Source organism: Zootermopsis nevadensis, unplaced genomic scaffold, assembly GCF_977971745.1.
Source record: "Zootermopsis nevadensis isolate Lab colony 2312 unplaced genomic scaffold, Znev_1.0 Znev_ptg000048l, whole genome shotgun sequence".
Lineage (NCBI taxonomy): Eukaryota > Metazoa > Arthropoda > Insecta > Blattodea > Termopsidae > Zootermopsis > Zootermopsis nevadensis.
In genome coordinates this window covers 80,556-104,907 of record NW_028259180.1, presented here as the reverse complement: position 1 = coordinate 104,907, position 24,352 = coordinate 80,556, and the positions used below count along the sequence as shown (strand labels likewise).

Genomic DNA, 24,352 nt, shown 5'->3' with positions numbered 1-24,352 from the left:
TGATTTCTACCACATAGATTAATTAGTTAATGATGCACTGTAAAGTGTGAAACTCTAGTGAAGGCAGCAGAATCTCACGCTTCTTTATAACATTCTTGAAGACTGACTTTACAGCATTACTGTTGCATAAGTTCATTAAATGCTAAACACTGAACCATCTGTTCAGGTTGTTTCCAAAAGATGCTGGACTTCTAATTGCATATATTTACCAAATTATGTGACAAACATAATCACGTTTCATGTTCCTGAACACAGCAGCCTCGAGAGTGAAAGTCAAATGAAAACAATTTTGATACGTGCACCGTCAGTTTATAAAACTGCAGTTGTCTTTGGTACTGTTGCATTACGCCAACCGAAGCTTGTTCATTGGTGCTGATAGCGGCTTCAGATCTTGAGTTGTGTTGCGGATTATTCCTGTAAACAGTATTATAAGAAGAAATTGCATGGGTTGAGTTTTGAAGAGTACACTGGCCAGTACCAGCCATAAGAAAAACGTGAAGGAAACTGATTATTCAGAAATTGGTCAATGGAAATGTTGATTGAAAAAAAGTAGGATTTCAGAGTCTCATGACAGTGAGCATGAAGATGGCTGTCTTCTGGGTTGTAGTACCATGTAGTCTGGTAGATGCTGACTGATATACCAGACTACACAGTGCTACATCCCAGAAGACAGTCATCTTAATATGTCATGATGAGAACCTCAAATCCTTTATATTGATAATTGTTTTAATTTGTCGAGAAAGACTATGAACAATGTGCAATATTTTCTGGTGTTTTGGATGCCTTTGTGTTTGTGTGTGTACACACAAATCTTCTTGATAATGGTCCCAGTAATTTCAATTTAAGCAACCAGCTTGTTTATAGCAGGTCTGTTTGGAGTTTCCTTGCATTCTTGCACATAATTTTTTCTCTTCACTACTGAAGTTGAACAACTCTAGCAGGCTGGGAAAACCCTTTCACTACAACACACAATATCTTGTTCAAGACTGCAACTTATTTGTTCATTTTTTAGTGGTCTGTTGTCTTCAGGATTTTCAGCTTGGTCCCGTCTCACCCTACAGTCATTATACAGTGGCAGGATATGTGCCAACTATGAATACAGAATTTTTCTGTTATTTCTCATAGGCTTATGTTCCGGTCTGACTGGGGTGTGAACGGTCGTATTGATTCAGCGTATATGGATGGAACTGGGCGTCATTCACTTGTGGATACAATGGAACAGTGGCCAACTGGACCTGCAGTAGACTACCCAGCTAGAAGACTATATTGGACTGATCCCTAAGCATGTACTATAGAAAGTGTAGATCTCAGTGGACAAGATCATCACGTCATCAGAAGATTCCCACATAGTAAGTCTTGAGTATCGTGACAGGATTCCAAAGGATCTAATTTATGTAGGATTTGTGATTTTTATGGTAGCGAGTGTGAATATGGCTGTCTTCTGGGTTGTTGCGCCGTGTTGTCTGGTAGAAGGTTTCCGACGTTTCAGAGGTCCTTGTTGCCTCCATCATTATGGTGATCGCGTCAACCAGGCTACATGGCGCGTGAACCCAGAAGACAGCCATCTTCAATCAAATTAATGGCTTAATTTACTTTACGTTAAATAGTATTAAAAATATATTAAAATTAGCCGTCAATCACAATATAAAATAATTAAAAGATTAAAATATCATTTTACGTTCCTTATCGAGTACTCGATTTACATGTGGAACATTTACGACATGTTTCGACTATATATAGCCATCATCAGGTGTTATGTTATAAACTTTTCAACTGAATTACTGATTTTTACTGATTTACTGATTTATAACATAACACCTGATGATGGCTATATATAGTCGAAACATGTCGTATATGTTCCACATGTAAATCGAGTACTCGATAAGGAACGTAAAATGATATTTTAATCTTTTAATTATTTTATATTGTGATTGACGGCTAATTTTAATATATTTTTAATACTATTTAAATAAATCACAATATGACACATCTACAATATCTTACTTTACGTTGTTTATTGCGACAGATCTGTAGTTCCTTGGAGCTGCTTTCGATTGTTTTTTAAGTTTCTTGCTTTTGGCCATTAGTGTGAAACTAATCTGCACATTTCGCTCTGGATTTGTCGTTTTACATCTATAGAGTTCAAAAACATAAGTGTGAGCAAACTAAGATATATGAATGATTCTTCTTTAAAGACTCAGAAAGCAAGCTGGTACATTACTTTCTATTCAGAATGTTACTTCAGTGAATGTAATACTATTCTCCATAGCATAAATATACTTCTTAATTCTTACTTGTGTAGCACTCATCCTAATCCAGAGGGTATGGAGTTCAGTACCCTGGGGACCTGACATGGCCGGTAGCCTGAGAAGAATTCATTATACTTAGTTGCCATGAAAGTTTTACATCATACAAACTTATATTTGTATTTCTTGATGGAGAAAGCTTTATCACATAAGTATTTAAAGGTATTGTACGTATTTTGAACCGAATTATATTGTTTCTTCCTTTATCTTTTGTCTGTTTTATTTATTCTCTTTTTATAGGGAGCAGGGAGACATAAGTTTGAAGAAATTTTCGTCATTTCTGTTTATGTGCCTGCTACACTTAGTAAGGATCACATACGAATCTGTGTAGAATCTTTGCAAGCTACATGGTCATTTGTTTGCAGGTCGACAGTCTGGCCACTGTGGTACTGATCAATTCAAGTGTGCTGACAAGAACTGCGTTAGCAGCAAATTCCGCTGTGATGGATCTAATGACTCTGGAGATAGTTCTGATGAAGAAGACTGCATTCTACCACCATGTTATTTTGGAACCTGTTCACAGAGCTGTGTAGAAAAGAAGGGAGGAGACTTTTCTTGCCACTGCGCTCCAGGTTTCGTAGGGGAAGGAACATCGAGGAACAGGACTTGTTTTGCGAGAGGTAACATTTAGTTCAATATCAGGTCTTCAAGACCTCATTTCTGTCGAGACAAACGCAGAAATATTTTAGGGCTGAGGGGCATCATGATTTGTCTAATTGATTGCTGATGACAGCTTCTGTGCTCTCTTAACTTATCCCCTTGTATTTTTATTCATCAGATATAACTTTATTAAAAAATCTTCTTTTTCATCCTATCTAAATACAAGTTAACTAAAATATGTGAAACTAACATTTTACTTGTAGTTCTGTATGGGTGTAAAACTTGGTTTCTAAGTCTACCAGAGGAGGATATGTACATGTAAAAAGATTTTGATTTTCTGCAGGTAATTCTGATGTATACGTACATGTAATTTTTCATTCTTTCCAAATGTAGGCAAATGAAGACTGACACATCTTACGTCAAATTCATGTTTAACGTTTGCGCTTTCCAGGAAAACCTGCCCACTTCATTGTTGCTGCTGAAATGGATCTAAGAGACTTGAATACGTACAAACCTGTTGAAAACTCTCTAATCTATGCCCTTAGCAAATCATTTAATGACCGTGGTCAAAAAGTGGAGTCAGTGGATATATTATGGGATGTAACAAATCCAAACTACATTCTGGTCTGACCACCACGGCAAGATGATCAGGAGGTCTTATTTCTATGATTTGTCCTCAACATCGAATCAAACCCCAGTCGCGGAGAGTGCAGCGAGATGACTTGATCATTGTGGTAGGCGATTAGCAAGTGTTTTAAGGATCTGATACTTTTCTGTAACTTACATGAAATTTAAACAGATGTGAAACTTTGTAGCCTGAAATTTGAATGGTACGCTGTAGCATGCTCATCCATGTCTCACATTTTTCAGCAACAATGGTCCAAGTGGTCATTGTTATGGCTATTGCTGCTATGCCTACAGACATTGTTGTTTTTCCTTTTGTTTATTTTATTATTGTTGTTGGAGGTGGTTTTGGTGTCTGTAATCTTATCGAAACACAAACTTTTGTCATGGTACCATTCTTCTATTGGGTTTAGTTCGCGAGCTACAGAAACCATCTTTATTTGGGACTTGAATCCAGAAGCTATCCCGACTGTAGGTTTTCATTATTTTCTGAAGTTTCTCCAGGGTTAGAATTCCGAAATTGACAGCCTTGTAATTTTGTTTTACATTGCAAAGATATATCTTTGAGAGACTTTTTCCTCTGCCTTCCCTATATTACACAACTGTATCTCAATATAATGAAGGTAATTATAAAAATATCATCTCCCAACAAACTTTAAAGAAGTTAAAGTTTCTCGTAAATCTAAGCACCATGCAATGAAGATGTGGGAGTTGAGAAGTAATCTAATATTTTGGCACCAGGTCACTAAATGTGGTGAGTGGTTAGCTTAAGCCATTCTGCAGGTGGTTGCAAACAGGAAAGGCCTTGCCTCACTTGGGAGGATAGCCAGTAGCCAGTCACATAACCAATTTATCGTTCTTGGTTATCACATTAATGACGTTAGTTTGTATATTTATTACAACTACATTTTATTGAAACAGGCATTTCTTGAATACATGACACCAACATTTTATAGTGACAGAAATTTAACTAAGTCCAACTTTCTTAGGTTTTGAAAAATCTGAGCAGTATGTTGCTTGCACAGAGGGCTCCGAATTTCTCATTGTGTTGCTCATTCTGAATTTTTGTCTCGAATATGTTTCAACAATCCAAGCAGTGGGAATTCATTTACCTGCAAATGGTATAGAATGTTTTGAATCCATCCGTCTCCTGATCAGCCATTTCAGAAGTGAATGTATATGTTTGTTTTCAGGCATCAAACTTGGTAGACCCACAGGGGCATTGCTTTGAACTGGGTGGGCATGCCTGTGTATTAGGTAGATGCAGGACTTGATGTGATTATGGTCTCTGAATTAACTGGAGATAAGAAACGTACACTCGTACACACCGAGCTGGATCGACCTCATGACATCGTTGTGGGCCGTCAAACTGGGTAAAGTTGTGTGTTTTACACACGTGACTTGATCGGTGATTTCTACCACATAGATTAATTAGTTAATGATGCACTGTAAAGTGTGAAACTCTAGTGAAGGCAGCAGAATCTCACGCTTCTTTATAACATTCTTGAAGACTGACTTTACAGCATTACTGTTGCATAAGTTCATTAAATGCTAAACACTGAACCATTTGTTCGGGTTGTTTCCAAAAGATGCTGGACTTCTAATTGCATATATTTACCAAATTATGTGACAAACATAATCACGTTTCATGTTCCTGAACACAGCAGCCTCGAGAGTGCAAGTCAAATGAAAACAATTTTGGTACGTGCACCGTCAGTTTATAAAACTGCAGTTGTCTTTGGTACTGTTGCATTACGCCAACCGAAGCTTGTTCATCGGTGCCGATAGCAGCTTCAGATCTTGAGTTGTGTTGCGGATTATTCCTGTAAACAGTATTATAAGAAGAAATTGCATATGGGTTGAGTTTTGAAGAGTACACTGGCCAGTACCAGCCATAAGAAAAACGTGCAGGAAACTGATTTTTCAGAAATTGGTCATGGAAATGTTGATTGAAAAAAAGTAGGATTTCAGAGTCTCATGGCAGTGAGCATGAAGATGGCTGTCTTCTGGGTTGTAGTACCGTGTAGTCTGGTAGATGCTGACTGATATACCAGACTACACAGTGCTACATCTCAGAAGACAGTCATCTTAATATGTCATGATGAGAACCTCAAATCCTTTATATTGATAATTGTTTTAATTTGTCGAGAAAGACTATGAACAATGTGCAATATTTTCTGGTGTTTTGGATGCCTTTGTGTTTGTGTGTGTACACACAAATCGTCTTGATAATGGTCCCAGTAATTTCAATTTAAGCAACCAGCTTGTTTATAGCAGGTCTATTTGGAGTTTCCTTGCATTCTTGCACATAATTTCTTCTCTTCACTACTGAAGTTGAACGACTCTAGCAGGCTGGGAAAACCCTTTCACTACAACACACAATATCTTGTTCAAGACTGCAACTTATTTGTTCATTTTTTAGTGGTCTGTTATCTTCAGGATTTTCAGCTTGGTCCCGTTTCACCCTACAGTCATTATACAGTGGCAGGATATGTGCCAACTATGAATACAGAATTTTTTTGTTATTTCTCATAGGCTTATGTTCCGGTGTGAATGGTCGTATTGATTCAGCGTATATGGATGGAACTGGGCGTTATTCACTTGTGGATACAATGGAACAGTGGCCAACTGGACCTGCAGTAGACTACCCAGCTAGAAGACTATATTGGACTGATCCCTAAGCATGTACTATAGAAAGTGTAGATCTCGGTGGACGAGATCGTCACGTCATCAGAAGATTCCCACATAGTAAGTCTGAGTATCGTGACAGGATTCCAAAGGATCTAATTTATGTAGGATTTGTTATTTTTATGGTAGTGAGTGTGAATATGGCTGTCTTCTGGGTTGTTGCGCCGTGTTGTCTGGTAGAAGGTTCCCGACGTTTCAGAGGTCCTTGTTGCCTCCATCATTATGGTGATCGCGTCAACCAGACTACATGGCGCATCAACCCAGAAGACAGCCATCTTTAATCAAATTAATGGCTTAATTTACTTTACGTTGTTTATTGCGACAGATTTGTAGTTCCTTAGAGCTGCTTTTGATTGTTTTAAGTTTCTTGCTTTTGGCCATTAGTGTGAAAGTAATCTGCACATTTTGCTCTGGATTTTCGTTTTACATCTATAGAGTTCAAAACATAAGTGTGAGCAAACTAAGATATATTTATTAAGTTATGAATGATTCTTCTTTAAAGACTCAGAAAGCAAGCTGGCACATTACTTTCTATTGAAAATGTTACTTCAGTGAATGTAATACTATTCTCCATAGCATAAATATACTTCTTAAATCTTACTTGTGTAGCACTCGTCATGTCTGACATCAGAAAAATGTAAATTCTTTTTTTACTTTTACAGAGGAGAAACCTTACAAAGTGGAAGTGTTTGAATACAACCTGTATGTTAGCACATACCAGACAAACATCATCTCTAAACTGAACAAGTTTAGACGTGGTGATCTGACATACCTTTACACAGGGACTGAATAGTGCATCAGACATCCTTATTGTTTGAGAAAACAAACGAATGAACACTAAGTTTCTAAGCACAGTCTTTACCTGGGAGATAAATAGATTGATTTTCTCCCACAAGGCTCATGATTTAGGATGACAGTTCAGCACACAAATTCTACTATAAGAAATAGTGTGGAGATATTTTGTTTCATATATTGCTCTTCGCCACGATTTGCAGAATGGTTCTGGGGCCGCCCAGTCTCATCTACGGTGGATATTGGTATCTCTCTCCCCAAGATGTAAAGCAACTACAGTGTGAAGCTACGATCCTCCAGCCGGTGCTATACGTCTACAATGCATGGGGCTAATCCTAGAGCCTAAAGTACGCTCTCATGGAATGAATTGTAGTCACAGACACAACTTATCCTTTATTTCCTACATTTAGCATTTTACATATCTTTCTAATTACCAAAGAGTTGAATTTTTTAAAATACAAGTTGCAGTCATTAATTAAATTACTTTCTCTCGAAACTTTTTATTATGTGTCTTTTATATACAGGCATGCCTCGTTTTATTGCGCTTCGCAGATATTGCGTTTTTTTACAAATTGGAGGTTTGTGGCAACCCTGCGTCGAGCAAGTCTATCGGCACCATTTTTCCAACAGCATGTGCTCACTTCGTGTCTCTGTGTCACATTTATTAAAATAAATATAAATTAGTATTGGATGTTTGGCATTGTAGCAGCATTTCACGCGATTTTAATTGTGACCCGGAGAGAGTTCATAGTGCCAACAAGGTTTGTTATATATTAAAGGTTAGCAGGGGTATAGAGAAATAAGGTTTGAACTGAACTGAAATGTAGGTAGGGCAGACATGACATGTCTTCAAGGTGTTCTGCAAAGCAGTGTCTGTGAAGTGTCCCTAAGGGGGACTAACGCAGCCAGTTCTGCCATGATTTGAATATTTCCCTCAACCCAACAAGGAAAAATGGCTAACTGCGCAGTGTCTGTAGCATCTGTACTTTCATCCATGGAAACAGAATTAACAACACAATTTAAGCACTTGGACATTAAGGCACAAAAAATATTTCTGAATAACTTTTCTATTTCCCGTGCTTTTATGTCTTTTAATAAAATGATGTTTGAGATTGTTTGCTTCAAATTGGACAAGTAATGTCAGCAGTGCACTGAAGGCATGCCTTCATATGTGAAGCCCCTATATAAAAGATGTATGTGTCTATTTGCTATGTTTACTTTGTCTTTGGAAGTTAATAGTACAAGGAAATGATGATGTTACATGGGCCACCATCATGCAAGTACTGTGATGTAGCCACTGTTATTACCAATCACAAAATTCGCTGTGCATTTCATGTAGCCAATAAGTCAACAGTTGTATTCGGCTAAGTATTTAATCTTGGTTGTAACCAGTTTTATCATACAGACTGATAAAAACCAGAAGATCACAAAAATGCATATGGGTTGTACAAAACACATCAGGGGGGCTGTGGGTTGATAACCTCTGGTTTAAATGCTGTATTCCTATATTTGAAATGGACAGCCATTTTTTAAAAAAATATGCTTTAATTTGCTATACCTGTAACTGGTTCTTGCAGGTGCAAAACTTTTTGAACATGTTATATAGCATTTATAATTGGATAGGATTTTTGGATGTCTGTTAAACCAGACAAATGATTTTAAATCATAACAAAAATTGGTGCCTGATGACATATACATAGAGTATGCTTAATATTCTAATCAGAATCTGAAATTAATTAATACTGACAGATGTCATCATTCATACTGGTGCTATAATGTAAGTCGTGACTGCTTCCTCTCAACAACCGTTTATAATTGTCTCGTCATGTACTACTGTTGTAAATAGCGTTCCACAAAGACTGAATGTTGTTTAAACTTACAGTGAGTAATCCATGTTATCGATCCCTGTGCCACAATTCAACTCTTTGTCCGCTGGGATCGAGCCGGAGCCACACAGAGCTAGGCTATTCTCGCGTGTGCCCAGATGGTTTCGTGAAAACCATTGCTAGGTTTTGAATTCGCAACAGCCACCCTGCAGTTACCTTACTGCTCAAGATATATAGTTTGTTCAGTAGTACAGTATTTTAATACCTTGTATTTAATAGGATAAAGAATATTTTATTTTGTGTTAAACATAAAATACCATGTGAGATGAAAGGTTTTCACAGCAGTGAGAATGATGTTTTCTGGTTTCGATACTGTGTAGAATAGGAATTTTGATGTATTTCATTTCATTTCATTCAATTGTTATTATAGGACTTTGAATCACTATAAAATGGTATTAATTTTGTATTAATCTTAAACTAAGTCTTGACTATCAACATACCTCGCTTACTCCTCGACGCAATTACGGGAAAGGAGACTACTTATTACTTTTCCATACCCTAGAAAACTCTGACTGGTCTTGCGTTCTTAATGAAAGCTCGGTTGATGCTGCAGTTAATAATCTCACGGCTACTGTGTCGAAGGCCATCAGTCTAGCTATTCCCCTTGTAAAACCCAGAAATTCTGCATTTCCTCATTGGTTTTCCAAAACTCTTGTCTATTACATTAGAAAGAAGAATGCATCTCTTAAGAAATTCAAAAAATCTAAATCTGATTATCATTATAGCGTTTTTTCTCACTATCGTAAACTAGTTAAATTGACTATTAAATCAGATAGATTGGTTTGGTTAAAAACTATTGAAGAAAATTTGAAAACCCAACCAAAGCACTTTTGGAAATATATTTCTAATTTCAAAAAGAAAGACCAGTCGATTACACAAATTAAAGTTGGAGACAGTTTTATCACGGAACCCCAGGCAATCGCTGAGGCTTTTGCTGACCGCTTTCGTTCTGTTTTTAACTCCCCTTCTTGCGTTAATGTTACGACTAGTTCTGACTTCGCCTATTCTGATGTTTTGAATATTCCTCGTATCTCTGTTGATGATGTTACGCGGGCAATTAGTCATCTCCGTTCGACGAAATGCGTCGGACCCGATGAAATCCCGACTTTCGTCATAAAAGGTTGTTCTGAGATTTTAACTCCTCTTTTACGCCATATTTTCAACCTTAGTTTATCTAGTGGGAACTTTCCTTTGTTATGGAAGCGAGCGGCTGTTGTGCCGATTTTTAAGAAAGGCAACAGCGCCTTAGTATCTAACTATAGGCCTATTTCGATCCTTAATAACCTCTCCAAAATTTTTGAAAGCATTGTTCATGATCACCTTTCCTTTTATTTCAAATTCAAATTACACCCCAGTCAACATGGTTTTTGTAAATAAAAATCTACGGTAACCAATTTAGTTACCTACCTTAATGATGTTCAGCCGTCGGTTTGTTCACAGGGACAGATCGACTCTGTGTATTTTGATCTTAGGCAGGCCTTTGATTCAGTCCCGCATTCTATTCTTTTGAAAAAGCTAAATAAATTTGGACTATCTTCTCCTTATGTCAAGTGGTTCCAAAGTTATTTATCATCCAGATCTGCCTTTGTTCGCATTTTAGGACAGTCTTCTTCTCTCTACGCGGTGTTATCTGGAGTTCCACAAGGCTCTACCTTGGGACCTCTCTTATTTAATATTTTTATTAACGACCTTTGCGACAAAATTAAGTATTCTAAATTTCTCTTATTTGCCGATGACTTGAAACTATATCACGATATTAAATCTGTGCATGACTGCAGAGCTCTTCAAGCAGATATCGATTCCGTACATGAGTGGTGTAATGATAACAATATGGAACTAAACATTGAGAAAACCAAAATTATATCGTTCACACGTAAAACCAACAGTATCCATTTTAATTACATTGTTAGTGACTTTTTAATCTTGCGTACAAATTGTATAAAAGATCTTGGTGTTTTGTTAGACAGTAAACTGTATTTTCACTGTCATGTAAATTGTGTTCATTCCCAGGCACTAAGGACCTTAGGGCTTATTCGTTTTATTACTTATAATTTTTCCTCTCTAGACAGCCTTGTTGTTTTATATAATGCTTTAATTAGGTCAAAGCTTGAGTATGCCTCGGTCGTTTGGAATAATCTTACACAGACAGATTCTAATAAATTAGAAAATATTCAAAGAAAATTTGCCAGTTTATGCAATTACCGATTTTTCCAGTTTAATATCCCCCGAAAATATGAACTGATCCTATCTACTTTAAATTTTAGAACACTTTATTCCAGACAACGACATCTCGATGCGTTATTTCTTATTAATGTATTTAAGGGCAAAATAAATTGCCATTCCATTATGGACGCTGTTGGTTTACGTGTGCCGGCGAGGCAAATAAGAGAATTTTCTACTTTTAGTGTGAGCAGTGCACTAAGGCATAGTCCTTCAGCCAGGTGCGTCATCGCTGCAAATGACGTATGTAAATCTTTGGACGTATTTAGCACAAACATTGTCTCCCTTGAGCGAACGTTCTCAACAAGGGAAATGATCTAGCTTGGTTATCTGTCTTTTTATATTTTTTAAAGTTTTACAATTATATTAGTGTTCCCTACGTGGATTATTTGTTTTTATTTATATTCCTTCATTTTTTGCTCTGTGTTAATATTGTTTCTATTTTGGGTTTGCCTGTACTTGGCAGTTATATTTAATACTGTATATTTATAAGTTTAGTTAATCCGTTTGTGTAATATTTTTAATTTTTATTTCACTATTATTGTATATATTATCAGTGTTTGCCTGTTATTGGCTTCTTGCTGTTGGCAAACACGTAAATAAATTAATTGAATTGAATTAATTGAATTGAATTATATGAAAATACTACGAAACTATTATTGCAATTAATGGAGTTAACACATATCATTGAATTTTCATTAAATTTTTGTTTAAAACTGTGTACTACTACTGCTACTTATTAAATTTTTTTCATGAAATTTACAGTTTCAAAATGTAATGTTCAGTAATACAGCAGTACCTACTAGTTATCAGTTTATTGTTGTATTATTAGTGGTACTTAAAATGGAATAGGTCCTGGTAATTGAAACAATATGCACAGTGCATTGTTATTGGTTACAGCAAGAGGCAACTGAAAGTGTGTCAATTCTGTAGGATTACGCACTTAGCTAATGAGAAGACTTGGAGTCAGAGTTAATGAATTCAGTCATTAAACACCATATTTACTACTGAGATTCCCTTTACTGAGATTGTAACAAAGTGAAAATATATTCTAGTACCGTATGTATACTGTAATTAGTATGTGATTTCTCTTTTGTCAGGTTGTGTGCGAACCAACTGCGAGACCTCCGAAGGTGCGTGACTTAGACTGCCATAAAGGAAGACTTGGACACTCAGGAAGAAGGAACAGAAATACCTGGAGAGTTTTGAAATGTGGTGTTGGAGAAGAATAGAGAAGATCAGGTGGACGGATCGAGTGACCAACGAAGAAGTATTGAGGAGAGTCAACGAGCAAAGAAACATTCTGCAGGCGATTACACGAAGGAAAGCTAACTGGCTGGGACATATTATGAGAAGGAATGGGTTACTGAGTGATATCACCGAAGACCAGGTTGAAGGAAAGCGAGGACTGGGAAGAAGACTGATACAGCTAACCGACGACCTTAAACAAGGAAAGAAGATGACGTTCCAGGAATTAAAACGAGAAGCCGAGAATAGGGAAAACTGGAGAGCTCTTTTTGGGCAGAGCAATGGACCTGTCGTAAGACAGAACACTAAATAATAATAATAATAATAAAGGAATGTGTAAGATTGTGCACGTTGTTCGTACGTGTAAATGACAGTCATTGTACAGTGGTGACAGGTGTCAGCTCTACCGCTGTTCACAGTATTGTAAAAACAAAGACCTGTGCTCTGCAGACATTTTGGTCACTTTATCAAGTGACTCTTCACCTCCACTTAAGGTAATTTACACTTGAGCTTTATCACATAATCAAACATGTAGGATGCTCTTGTCTGATCATTCTCATAGTTCATGTTCCAAACCATTTGATTTCCTAGAAGTGAAGTGTTTTGGCTTTTGAACGAGTTTCATTGTAGCCTGAATTGGTTCATTGTAATCGATGGCTTACTGCAGAGACAGTAGATACAGGAAGAAGATTATGTTTCTTTTTAAGGTTCATAAATTTATTTGAAAAGTGTTTTTAATGTATTCTGTATTTAATTGAATACAATGTAAAACGTGTGCTTCATAATCGCTTATTTTTCTGGTCAGTACAATAAATTACAGCTTCTTCAATACCAAGTACCTGATTTTATATTAAAAGAATGTTATCAAGACCAGCTGTTAGAGACAATCTTGAGCCAGTTCTGCATCTATAAATCCTATACTGCTACTACTACTAAATGTCACTGTATAGTAGGATGTGTTTGTATCACAGGTTTTCCTTGGTCTTACGATTCAAATTCTGGGTTAGTATCTCGAACTATGTTGCCACATTCCTCCTCTCTTTTGTTTTTGTGATGTATAAGTGTAGAAAGTAGTGTTATAAATTATCTAAAAAGCACAAGGTTTATTTTTCAGTATCAAAAGCAAGGATCTGCAGTAAGTATTTTTTAACTATTACAATTAAGAGCTGCGTAAAAGGTATGATTTTAGGCAGCACACTTTACTCAATAATAACTGTCAGAACTATCAGCAATTTTATTTGTTTTTGTGACAGGTTGCAGCCCGTACTTTAGGAGATCTAGTGCGGAAACTAGGCGAACGGGTGCTGCCAGAGATCATTCCGATTCTGGTGAAGGGGTTGGAGTCGGATCAACCAGATCAGAGACAGGGAGTGTGTATTGGTCTCTCAGAGATAATGGCTTCTACCAGCAAAGACATGGTGCCCACTGTGTGATCCGCTGCCAGAAGTGAGGCCGAGCACTCGATGACATCCTTCCGGCAATGCTCAACCATTTGGTATGCCATTGCAAATTCAGATTTAATGTCACTCTGGGTGAATAGCTTTTGTCTTTTATTTGTGTTACATGACAGAATGAAGCTAAAGCCTATACGTTGCTTTGGCATCCATATTCACTGGTAGACAAGAAGATAGGGCAGGGGGCAGTGTTGTTACACAGGTTAAATATGTGAGTTTCAGTCATGATATTTTTCGTATGTTGTGTTTTGCACAAATACTTATTTCAACTGGTCAGTTGTATATTATTTAGCTGTATGTTTCAAGATTTCTGTGTGGATCTCATACGAAGAGCAATTGGAAATGGATAACAAAATGAGTAAATTCAGATGTTTGAAGGGAAATGTGTGTTTTTAATCATTATAGATCTCTACAGTGGTACTAGTGCATAAATACCTCTGATTAGAGTCCATTTGCTTGGTGAAAATTTTATAGTTGCAAGTTACATATGGGAAGGAATGTCAGTTTCTGTTTTAAGGAGTATTGAAAACTTTTTCTTTTTCAGATTGACCCACACCCGAAGGTTGCAGAGTCCGCGCTAGAGGGGTTACGGCAGGTGACGGCCATAAAGTCACGCGTGGTTCTGCCGTACCTTGTTCCACAGCTTATCGCTCCTCCACGAGTAAACACCAAGGCTTTATCAATTCTTGCCTCTGTGGCAGGCGAAGCTCTTATAAAGTATTATCTGCACTTCTGGCAGCTCTGTCTATGGCCCAAGGCACAACACATGAGGCCCAGGTGAGCCATTATTTAACCCGTCAATGCAATTTGCCGCATACGTCATTCATCTGTAGTCTGCCTCCCTTTTTCAGCAACAGGCTGGTGTTATGTGACATCAATTAATGAAACTGCAAACACTTTCAAGATGCTATTATTACTAGAATGAATGAGAAGCTTTGTTTCAGAAACACAGGCTCAGGTAAACATCTGATGATCTCACTCATAAATGTAGGCTACTAAATAAATGAATAGAGCATGCTGTCTTACTTGGTAAGCTCATGACTTTGGAGAGTCATGGTCTTACAGCGCAAACAACACATCTGATGATGAAATACTCTCGGGTGCCAAGCCGCGTCAGGTGGTTTGTTACCCGAGAGTCTTTCATCAACTTCCATCGCCACGAAAGCTTCACTTTATACAACAAATCTGATATTTAGACAGATTATTGGATATGAAAAATGTGGGAGGGTATAATTCTGTTTATGAATGTATCAAAGAAGGGTTTTTTTTACAAGCATTGCTTGTTGAAACTCATAAGAATGAAAGTGATATGCTAGAAGTGGGAGTGGTGCTTAGCATATTACGAAATTTATTGTTGTGAAACTTATTGCGGACAGATATAAATTCCTTTCAAAGTGTATGTGAAGTGTTTTGCTATATGCTCGGACCACAGCTTCGGCGATAGGGTGACAGCTTTCAAAAGATGTTTCACCGGGAATTTATAGAATTCATTTTGGCGCAGATGAATCTGTATGCGTAACACTGTATTTATGCATGAAATGTGAATGTGGGATCACTTTCTGTGATGAGAAGGTGGAAAGAGATAACTGTAACGAACTGCACATAGTCATTGCACTTTTTGTGTTGCTGGAAATCGTTCAGAAAACTACACTTCAGTCATATTCATTAATATTGCCTATCATTGTAATGAGATGTGATTGTAGCGAATATAATTTGTCTGTCCACAGAAGTTCATTATACTGAGATTGTTCTGTATCATATACTTATGTGGTTAGGAAAAGTGTTTTGATAGGGAATTGAAACTAGAAGGAGGAAAGCTAAAGGGAAGAAATTTGACATTAAGATAATTTGATTGAAGTTATAGAAATTGAATCTGAGTGGAGGCTGACCTCGGCATAACAGGCCAACTTAATTTATTTTACATTTTCACAACAGGCGGATAATTCAAGTTGAGTGCAGCTTATGCATATCTTAACATAACCTGGTTGTTGGTCTTGTCTGCAGGAGCTGGAATACTGTCAGTGACGGATGAAGTTGGTATTCGGACAATCATGGACCAGCTGATGGGGTCCACTCGGTCAGACAAGGTGGAGCTCCGACGTTCTGCGCCTTCTGTCGGCTCATTCATGCTGACTACTCTCAGTATGTGCCACAGCTTCTGCGAGGCCTAATACTTATGTTCACAGACTCAAATTCTGATGTGTTTCAGATGGCATGGGAAGTTCTCAGTGCTGTTACCAAGGTACAGAGCTAGTTGAATGCAATTTAAATCTCATCGCTGTTTTTGTCTTAATATCCATTTTAATATTGTCTTGTCATCTGTGCCAAAGTGTCGCAGGTAGTAACTTCGCTGAGGTTTCTTGAATGAAATTTTGTGTTTCATACCTCTCCCATGCATTGTTTACGTCCTGCCCATCTTATTCTCCCTGATTTAATGAAGAGTGCCAAGCATTGTGCCCTCCCTCTTATATTGTATGTGCATCAGTTAACACCTTGTTGTTGATTGATGTATACATTTTTTAGGGTGAGATACCAAGTTTCATATCCATATAAAGCAACAGGTAAAATTTAATTTGTTTATTTGGTAATTCAGTTTGGTTTATTTAATTAAGGAATGCTGTGTAATAATTAGGTTATGCAAATGTAAGTGGTAGGGATTAATTTAAATTCTCAGATTTAATTTTTATGAGGAGCTGGGTTAGCTCAGTCTCTGTATAGTGACTGGCTACAAGCTGGATGACAGAGGTTCAGTTCCTGGCAGGGGAAAAATAATTTCCCCTAATCCTCTGCATCCAGACTGGCTCTAGGGTGCACACAGCATCCTTTGCAGTGGGTAAGTACCAGGGAACCTTTCCCTATGGGGTAGGTAAAGTGGTTGGTGCATGAAGCTGGCCACTCACCTCTATCTACTGCTGAGGACACGGAAGAATGGATATATACCTCCACCACCCCACATGTCTAAGGTGTGGAGCTTAATAATAGAGGCAGAAAAATTTTACTTTTGCCATATTTGATTTTCTAACATTATAAGATTAATGCCGTATTTATCCAAATACTGTATGTCCCTTATAAGAAATGCATATAAATTTTTTTATGTATTCCGATTGTAGACACGAATCTTCCCTTTCAATCTTCCTGTATTATGCTGGAATACTTTTTGTTTTACAGACTCTGGACTCTTCCCAACAAACCACTCATGTTGGGGACATACGACCGGCCGTGCGTTTTGCTGTCAGTGATTTAAAAGGACAAGATTTGCTTCCTGGCTTTTGCTTACCAAAGGTATATTATTGTCATATGTTGAGGTATGCTATATCTACAATTCACAATTTGTTTTTTTATGAAAAATTGAAACACCTCTAAAATCTGGCCTAGTAATAATCTTTATTATCTGAAAGGACATAAGAGCCCACAACTTACGCTATCCTCTGACTGAACGCGTTCAAAGAAACAAGCTGCGTTCTCTTACCAGTAAGAGGACTGTCAGCAGTGGCGCCACGCACACATGATGGAGAGTCAAACAACCGTGAAGTAACAGCTTTAAACATGACAGGCATAGGAAATTGCCACCATAAAAATTACTGGATAGAAATATGGATTTTAGGTCCTTCCTTTGGGATGCCAGATGCATTGTCTGACATTGTATTTAATTTAGTTTTGTTTTCACTTTTTTCTGTTTTTTGTGTATGTTTTATCTATAATTTTCTCCTGTAGCCGTTGAGTTAGCGCATTTAAATAGAGAGTTGTATTGTTGATGCTATATTGTTAGTGTTGTTATTATCACTGTTTTCTAAATTTCTGACTTTTGTTTTATTTATTTACTTCAAAGTGAGCATAGGAGTAAACTGAGCATTCAGTTTTGATGATAAACTGAAAGGTTTTATTATAGGGGCTTCCCGTGATTGAAATGCATACTCTCATTTACAAATGCGCCTAAAAATTGGCCATTGATTACATTTTCTGTTTGCAGGGCATCATGCCGATTCTTCCTATTTTTCGTGAAGCTATTCTTAATGGGCTTCCTGAGATAAAAGAGCAGGCTGCACAGGGCCTAGGTGAAGTGATAAAACTGACCAGTGCTCAAGCTCTCCAGCCATCTGTGGTTCATATCACGGGTCCACTCATCCGTATTCTTGGAGATCGGTTCAAGTGGAATGTGAAGGCTGCAGTGCTGGAAAGTCCTGTACTGCTGCTTGTGAAGGTGGAGAGAGAGAGAGAGAGAGAGAGAGAGAGAGAGAGAGAGTGAGTGCATGTTTCCAAATATATTATCCTTTGCTGTTTTTTATATTTAATTTTCTTTCATTTAAATGTATTGTGTATGTGAATGCATTGTATGCAGAGCCATACTGAACAGTGTCAGAAAATATTTTCCTTGTGTTTCTTTAGTGATTAGTCGTTTATGGTGATGTTAGGGTCCATGAACACCAGCATCAGCAGTCGTGTGATATCAGACAAGTCAGCATGACCTTCCCTTCAGATTGTTGGGACTTGAATATCTTGTGGTGGGGGAAGGATGGATGTTTCTGTTACATGCTTAAAGCTTTTGCTATGGGTTCAAAGTGGCTGTATCACTTGTTATCACTGCCCTCTGTCTGGTAGAACTGCAAATGCTCCACCAGTAGTGTCGTGCTGTAGCTTTTGTTGGACCTATTGGGTGCACCCCTTAAAATATCCCAGGCATCACATGATTCTGTGTTGATGCATACATTGAATTGCACTGCTAGTGAATGAATGCTGCAGTGTTTATCCACAGACACAGCTTCCTCCACTTCTGCAACATTCTTGGGTGTTATGTCCACATGGGCCTGACCTGACATTGCCTCGTCGGTCCTTCCCCTGAACAACATCTCGTGCCGCTCTACCGTTCTTGTGTTACTTCATTCCTGTCAGGTCTGAATGTTCTCCTCAGCACATGCTGAAGGTAACAATTATAATAAAATTTATTACCACCTGGATTTATGTTTTTTTTTTAAAGTGTTCTGTCTGACGACAGGTCCATATGAACAGGATCCTTCCATCCTTTTCTCTTCTCGGACTGGGACCTGTTCATATACGTTCTTGGCAGATGATCCATTGCCTTCTTCTGTGTGTGAATGGAGTAATTGTTGGGATGCAACGGAGGAAATCTCCGTATTGCCTAGACCACGGCCTTGCCCAACACAAGTTATAAATTCGGGCACCACCGGGAATCGAACCCGAGACCCCAGGATTACAAGGCCACACACTGCTGGTTTGCTGACTCTTAACTATACCCCTGCTAGCTGCACCTTGTCGTGGTGGTGGGGCTTGTGTACCTCAGTGACCCCAAGAGCTATGCTGGCGGTAGCATAGCTACTGGTAGGGCCTCCCTAGCCAGATTAGTCGAGGAGGAGAGGTCAGACTAAGACAGGTACCGTGGTCCTCCAGGTTCCGGGTTGGTCGCAAGGCCAGCAACCTTGCACCATAAAAAGGAAGATGTTCCGAAACCTAAACCTCGGACAAACGGACCGAAGGAATAGGACAATTGAGGAGGCCATGGACCGAATACGGACCAGAGAGCAATAGATGATGAAGAAGAAGCTGGTTTGTTGACTCTTAACTATAGCCCTGCTAGCTGTAATTTTCAGAATTACCCCAATAAGACACACAAACAAGAATACACTCGAGGATGGGCTGTATTGTTTGAGATTATTAACGTATGATACTGTAAATAATAGGGAAAAAATACCATACAACAGTGAATACAGAATTAAATCCACTCTACTTTAAGAGTCAATGTAAATGAATACACATAATTAAAAACAGACAAAAAGTGAAAATTCAATGCAGCTTACTGACAACAAAAGATAGACAGCCAGCAGCTGTGGGACAAGTGCTGGAGCACAAGGAAAGTCTGGCAGGGCTCACACTCATCCAAGCATCAGTAAAATTGTTTACAAATAATCAAAGTTTCACTTTCAGATACAATAAATGTACAAAAATTTCTGAGTATGTGAATGAAATATACATGCTGGATTTAATATTTCTTTACTTACAGTTAATTTTTATTTAATGTCAATGCACGTGCACACGCATACACACAAAATAAGATAGAGCACTAACACACCAATAAATTCAGTAATATATTTCAATGGATTCTTATAGACTCCTGGTAAAGGCTAAACAGAACTTACACAGGAGGTGTTCTGTAAGGGTAGCATGAAGTTGCTCAGGTGACTTTAATAATTTGACACTTTCTAATTAAATAAATTGTTTTCAACATTTTTGAAAGCAATTGAGAACAGAAATATCAGTGGGGCTACACTCTATTGTATTCAACCCTCATGTCCTCTTTTGAATTAGAACGTGGGATATAAGGAAGGTAGTCAGAGTACGAGGATTGCGCCTACGAGAGATCTTAGACCACTGCTTGAAACAAATTTAATGAACTACAAATCGCAGAAATAAGAAACTTAATTGATAGCTGAGATGTGAGAATATAAGAAAAATTACAGAGGGAATGAAGAGGAATACGACGCTAAAATGTCCAATAAAATATGCCCACTGAGAAGAAAGAGACGTAGGAAGACCTAGAAGTAAGTCATATCGCTGAGGATAAACCCCATAGGGTTAAGAGTTTGGCCAAAGAGGCGCTGGGAATAGGAAATTGGGGCTCGCAAGGCAATAAATCGTCTAATTGAATAGAAGGGGTTTCTGTAAAAGTATTTTGTTCTTACCGTGATTGTGATTGAATCAGCGAATTTTTGGAATAGGTGGGGCCTGCTGAAATTGCGTGATAAAAACTGCTTCTTGTAGATACCAAGCAGAAGTGCCATTTCACTGCATTGAGTTCTCTGGACGTCGAGGGCGGGCGCAGTTGTGGCATTCGTCAGTGTAGTGCTGTTGGTAATTACATTTGATTTTCTTCCAACCGCGTGCCTTACTTTCTTGTGAAAGATTTCTCTACGTTGACACTCTTCTGATTTATAATATTAATAGTAAGCACGAACTGCAATTGTGCCTTGCTCCCGTAGGTAATTATGAGCTTAACGACACGGTTTCTTAATAGTCATTATCTGAAGTCATATTGATAAGATTATCTGCAAACTGCTCTGGATTTTCTTACTCCGACAGTTACATTACTCTGCTCGATGATGCGAAACTTTGATGTTAGTTCGTATCCGACATGTGTAGTCTGAATCTATACTAGTGTAGACTATACACATATTAATTTCTTTCTTTCTCTCTAGCTTAACCACATTGAGCTGATATAGAAGTTCTCGTTTTGACTTTTCCATACAGACTTGATAGTGACTGAACTCAGACCAACGATTCCAGCACAACATTCGTTCTTATGTCTTTAAAATATTTGTTTGCAGAAAGTCACATGGTCGCTAAATTGCATCGTCTTACACACTTCTGAAAGTGGGTCGCGATGGTCAGGAACGCGCTTAATTTTTTGCCCGCGTTACTAAAATGCCCCTCGTGACTACATTCGAGTCTATACTGAATGTTTTCGGGTGAATTTAATTTCTTTCTGTATCGGTCTGCAGCCTTTTGCCACCTAAAGAGACTAAGGACAACTCCTGTAATTGTGCGTTTGTTGTTTTGTGTTGCAGGCGCGGAGAACGTGACATTATGGACAACTCTTACGCCGTTCATAGCAGTTGCCTTCCTCGTCACGTCGGTGGTCCTGCTGATGGGATGCGTCTGTTGCCGTGAGAATAAGGGCTTATAAGTAAGAGCCGTGGAATAACGCTGTCTTTGTGCAACTGCATTTTTGTGGAAGAGATTTACCATCGGACACCAATGCCTGTGGCTGGGACGTGACACTGACCGCTCAACCCCATCCGCCTACCTTACTTTACTTATCCGCAAACGAGTAACAGTAAACCTCTTCCTCTGTAATTGTTATGTTAAGCAGACTACAATGGCTGTTACGCAGTTCTTTCTTTTCAGCAGATATGAATTGGAAATTCAAATATTGCTTTGAAGACCATTTCCGGGTCGTTTCGGGCAGGAAACCGAAGTGGCCAAAATGCGGCACAGCACAGTGCAGATTAACAAATGACGGGGTAAAATATTTATTTATGACTCTGATACCAAAACAACTAACGAGCTGCCTGGTAATTATGCATCCTGAATGTGGCGTCTGTCCAGTGGACAGGAGAACATTATCCGCGTTGATACAACTGATTTCCCCAAGGTCCAGCTTATTCTTCAGTATCCCAACTGAAATTTTAAGGACCTCCCCCACCCTTCTCCAGTATTGCATACTTATCGTATGTTACAAGAGTACGATCTTGGTTTGGGTGGAGTGAAAACAATACCTTCAGACTGTAATGGAGATTTTCTTGACGGTCACAGTCTGTATGTGGGTTATGGAAAAGAAAATAGGGAAGCGATGCTATTTTTACCCTGAGACTAGCCACGTACCGGGTCACAGATGAAGCCCTTAACTTTGGACCGCGAAACACTGGTAACCACCTACAAAATTACACGGCACTAAAACCCGGATGACCGCTGATTTTAATCGAGTACACTTTCAGTAATGTCGATTCCTCACAGGCAGCAATCATCTTAAAGTTAGCGGTTGAATATTTATTGCGTAGACATTACGAAACCCGTGTCAGGATTCGAATAAAGAACTAAGGTGTAACGAAAGAGAAATAAAGTAAGAGAGTGAGCGAGGTAAACAGGAAGAGAGAGAGAGAGAAAAAGAGGCTGAAAAGAAATAGACAAGGGGAGAGAGACAAAAATATCTACGCGCTTCACATTTTACCCATACGTGCTACATCTTGTGCCCATCTAATCCTCGTCGATTGAATCACTGATATTATTTTTCTTTTATATTGCGGACGCACTCGTTACGAAAATTTTCCAGCTCCCAGGCGGCTTATCCCAGCATCATCGCAGGAAACATTCAGACTGCGTTCTAACCTCAACGTAAATTTATCAAAATATTGTTAAGAAACAGTAAATACCAGCGTAGTGATTCGTTGTCACTGGCCCAACTCTGTTGTAACCCCTGCCACAAAACGGTCACTAGCCCCAATGTTAGATGTTCTGCAGTGGTCCAGCACTGCCAGTGCCTCAGTGAACACCGAGATGACGTCAGTCTGACCAACGGAACAGACTGTAACGGTGATCCTGACCTGCACTTTGCTGTCCGCTGGATAACAGTTGTTGGTTTCCTCGGGAACGCTCTCTGTTGCCGAAATGCATCTGATAAAGCGACAGAGTTTTTTGTGAACCAGTAAATTTTGAAATTTGTTGTAAAACGTATTTCGGACTGTTGTATAGAGTGTTATAATTTATATCACAGTGCCCTGATGAGGGTAGCAGAGACCTCTGAAACGTCGGCAAACTTCTACAAAACCACTAAGCACTCCAACCCAGAAGACACCAATCTTCGCACTCACCGCAGTGAGAACATCAAATACTATACTACCAAAAGTGTACTATAGGTTGTTTGTGCATGTTTGATCTTCGAACCTGTGCAACAAAATTGGATGAATTTTTGTGCTAGGAGATCTGTGTTATATTTTCGAGGTGAGTGTAAACCGTACCAAGCATAAAGCTTGCGTGGAACTTGTCCACTTTCTCAAAAATGGCTCCTCTTACGAAAGTTTTTAAATGCTTAAAGTAAATATCCTTCTAGATTCTGTAACTTCTATTGTAATGTTTTTCGATATGGTGAATATTTAACGAAAGTACAGTGAAGAAATAAACAGATTCCTACTGAGCTGTGTGATTCTTCAATGCGACGGTAAAGTAAAGTAAAGTTTGTCCCACTATACGCCATGTAGGCGCTTGGGGGGGAGTGGAGGTATAGCTCCTACTCATTCTTGACATCGGCACTAGATGGGGGTGAGTGGTCAGCACGCCCCGGCCGGCTTTATCCCGAGGAAAAGACCCCGGTACCCATTGTGGAGGAGGCTGGATGGGCCCCAGAGCCGGTCTGGACGCAGAGGCCAGAGGAAAAAATTCCTCTGCCCCCCCCCCCCCCGTCGGGATTCGAACCCCGGCCGTCCAGCCCGTAGCTAGTCACTATACTGACTGAGCTATCCCGGCTCGTCAATGCGACGGTACATAGTAAATTAATGTAAATAACAATGAGGTATGCGAAGTGGCAGATATCTTGTTTATAAACATTTCAATCTTGTTTCCATTGTTTCCTGTGCAGTATACGCGCTGAAAATGCAATAATGTCATTTTCATGTTGTCCGCGAAACGTTCAGGTCAGTTGGGTTGCGGCGCGTTCAGGCGCTGAGGAGTTAAACTATACTTTCTCCCTGTATTTAGTACGAGGTAATATTAAATCGAGCAAGTTTAGTTCAGCGTCTTATGCCCTTTTATACAGTGCGGTTTGAAATTAATTGTATTGACCTCGCGTACCTACCAACAGTGTTTATTCGCACTTGTCACTTATTCTGACATACGCCTTTCAGCCCTGTTGTGCCATCATCAGTGTGCCATTCAATATTAAACCATTTTGTTCTGTATTGCTCTAGAACTATTATTCATTTCCTGTTATCAGTTATCGTCGATGTCACATTCTGTACCCCATTTTTCA

At 38.7% G+C, this 24,352-nt stretch overlaps 1 protein-coding gene and 1 long non-coding RNA gene across 8 annotated transcripts in view; one reads left to right on the top strand and one right to left on the bottom strand.

Moving 5' to 3' along the window:
* LOC110831087 (stalled ribosome sensor GCN1-like) overlaps positions 1-23,521 on the top strand; it is a 29,565-nt gene extending 6,044 nt beyond the window's left edge. Inside the window, exons 5-15 of one of the 7 annotated variants that reach the window (XM_087360805.1) lie at positions 1,126-1,349; positions 2,672-2,926; positions 6,066-6,278; positions 7,214-7,357; positions 12,217-12,858; positions 13,618-13,859; positions 14,363-14,595; positions 15,823-16,060; positions 16,987-17,100; positions 17,789-18,060; positions 21,396-23,521. In XM_087360805.1, coding sequence (XP_087216931.1) covers positions 15,995-16,060; positions 16,987-17,100; positions 17,789-18,060; positions 21,396-21,498 — 555 coding nt within the window. In that variant the 5' untranslated portion in view covers positions 1,126-1,349; positions 2,672-2,926; positions 6,066-6,278; ... (3 more) ...; positions 14,363-14,595; positions 15,823-15,994 and the 3' untranslated portion in view covers positions 21,499-23,521. Of the gene's footprint in view, positions 1-1,125; positions 1,350-2,671; positions 2,927-3,357; positions 3,641-4,723; positions 4,904-6,065; positions 6,279-7,213; positions 12,859-13,617; positions 13,860-14,362; positions 14,596-15,822; positions 16,061-16,986; positions 17,101-17,788; positions 18,061-21,395 lie in introns of those variants that run through there. The other 6 variants (XM_087360804.1, XR_015538687.1, XR_015538689.1 and 3 more) reach the window with 6 other exon arrangements.
* LOC147871553 (uncharacterized) lies at positions 59-3,857 on the bottom strand. The gene is made up of 3 exons (XR_015538691.1): positions 3,691-3,857; positions 2,005-2,133; positions 59-414 (listed from the first exon to the last, which is right to left on the bottom strand). It is a non-coding gene; the product is annotated as an uncharacterized LOC147871553 (long non-coding RNA).
* Positions 23,522-24,352: the final 831 nt, after the last annotated feature.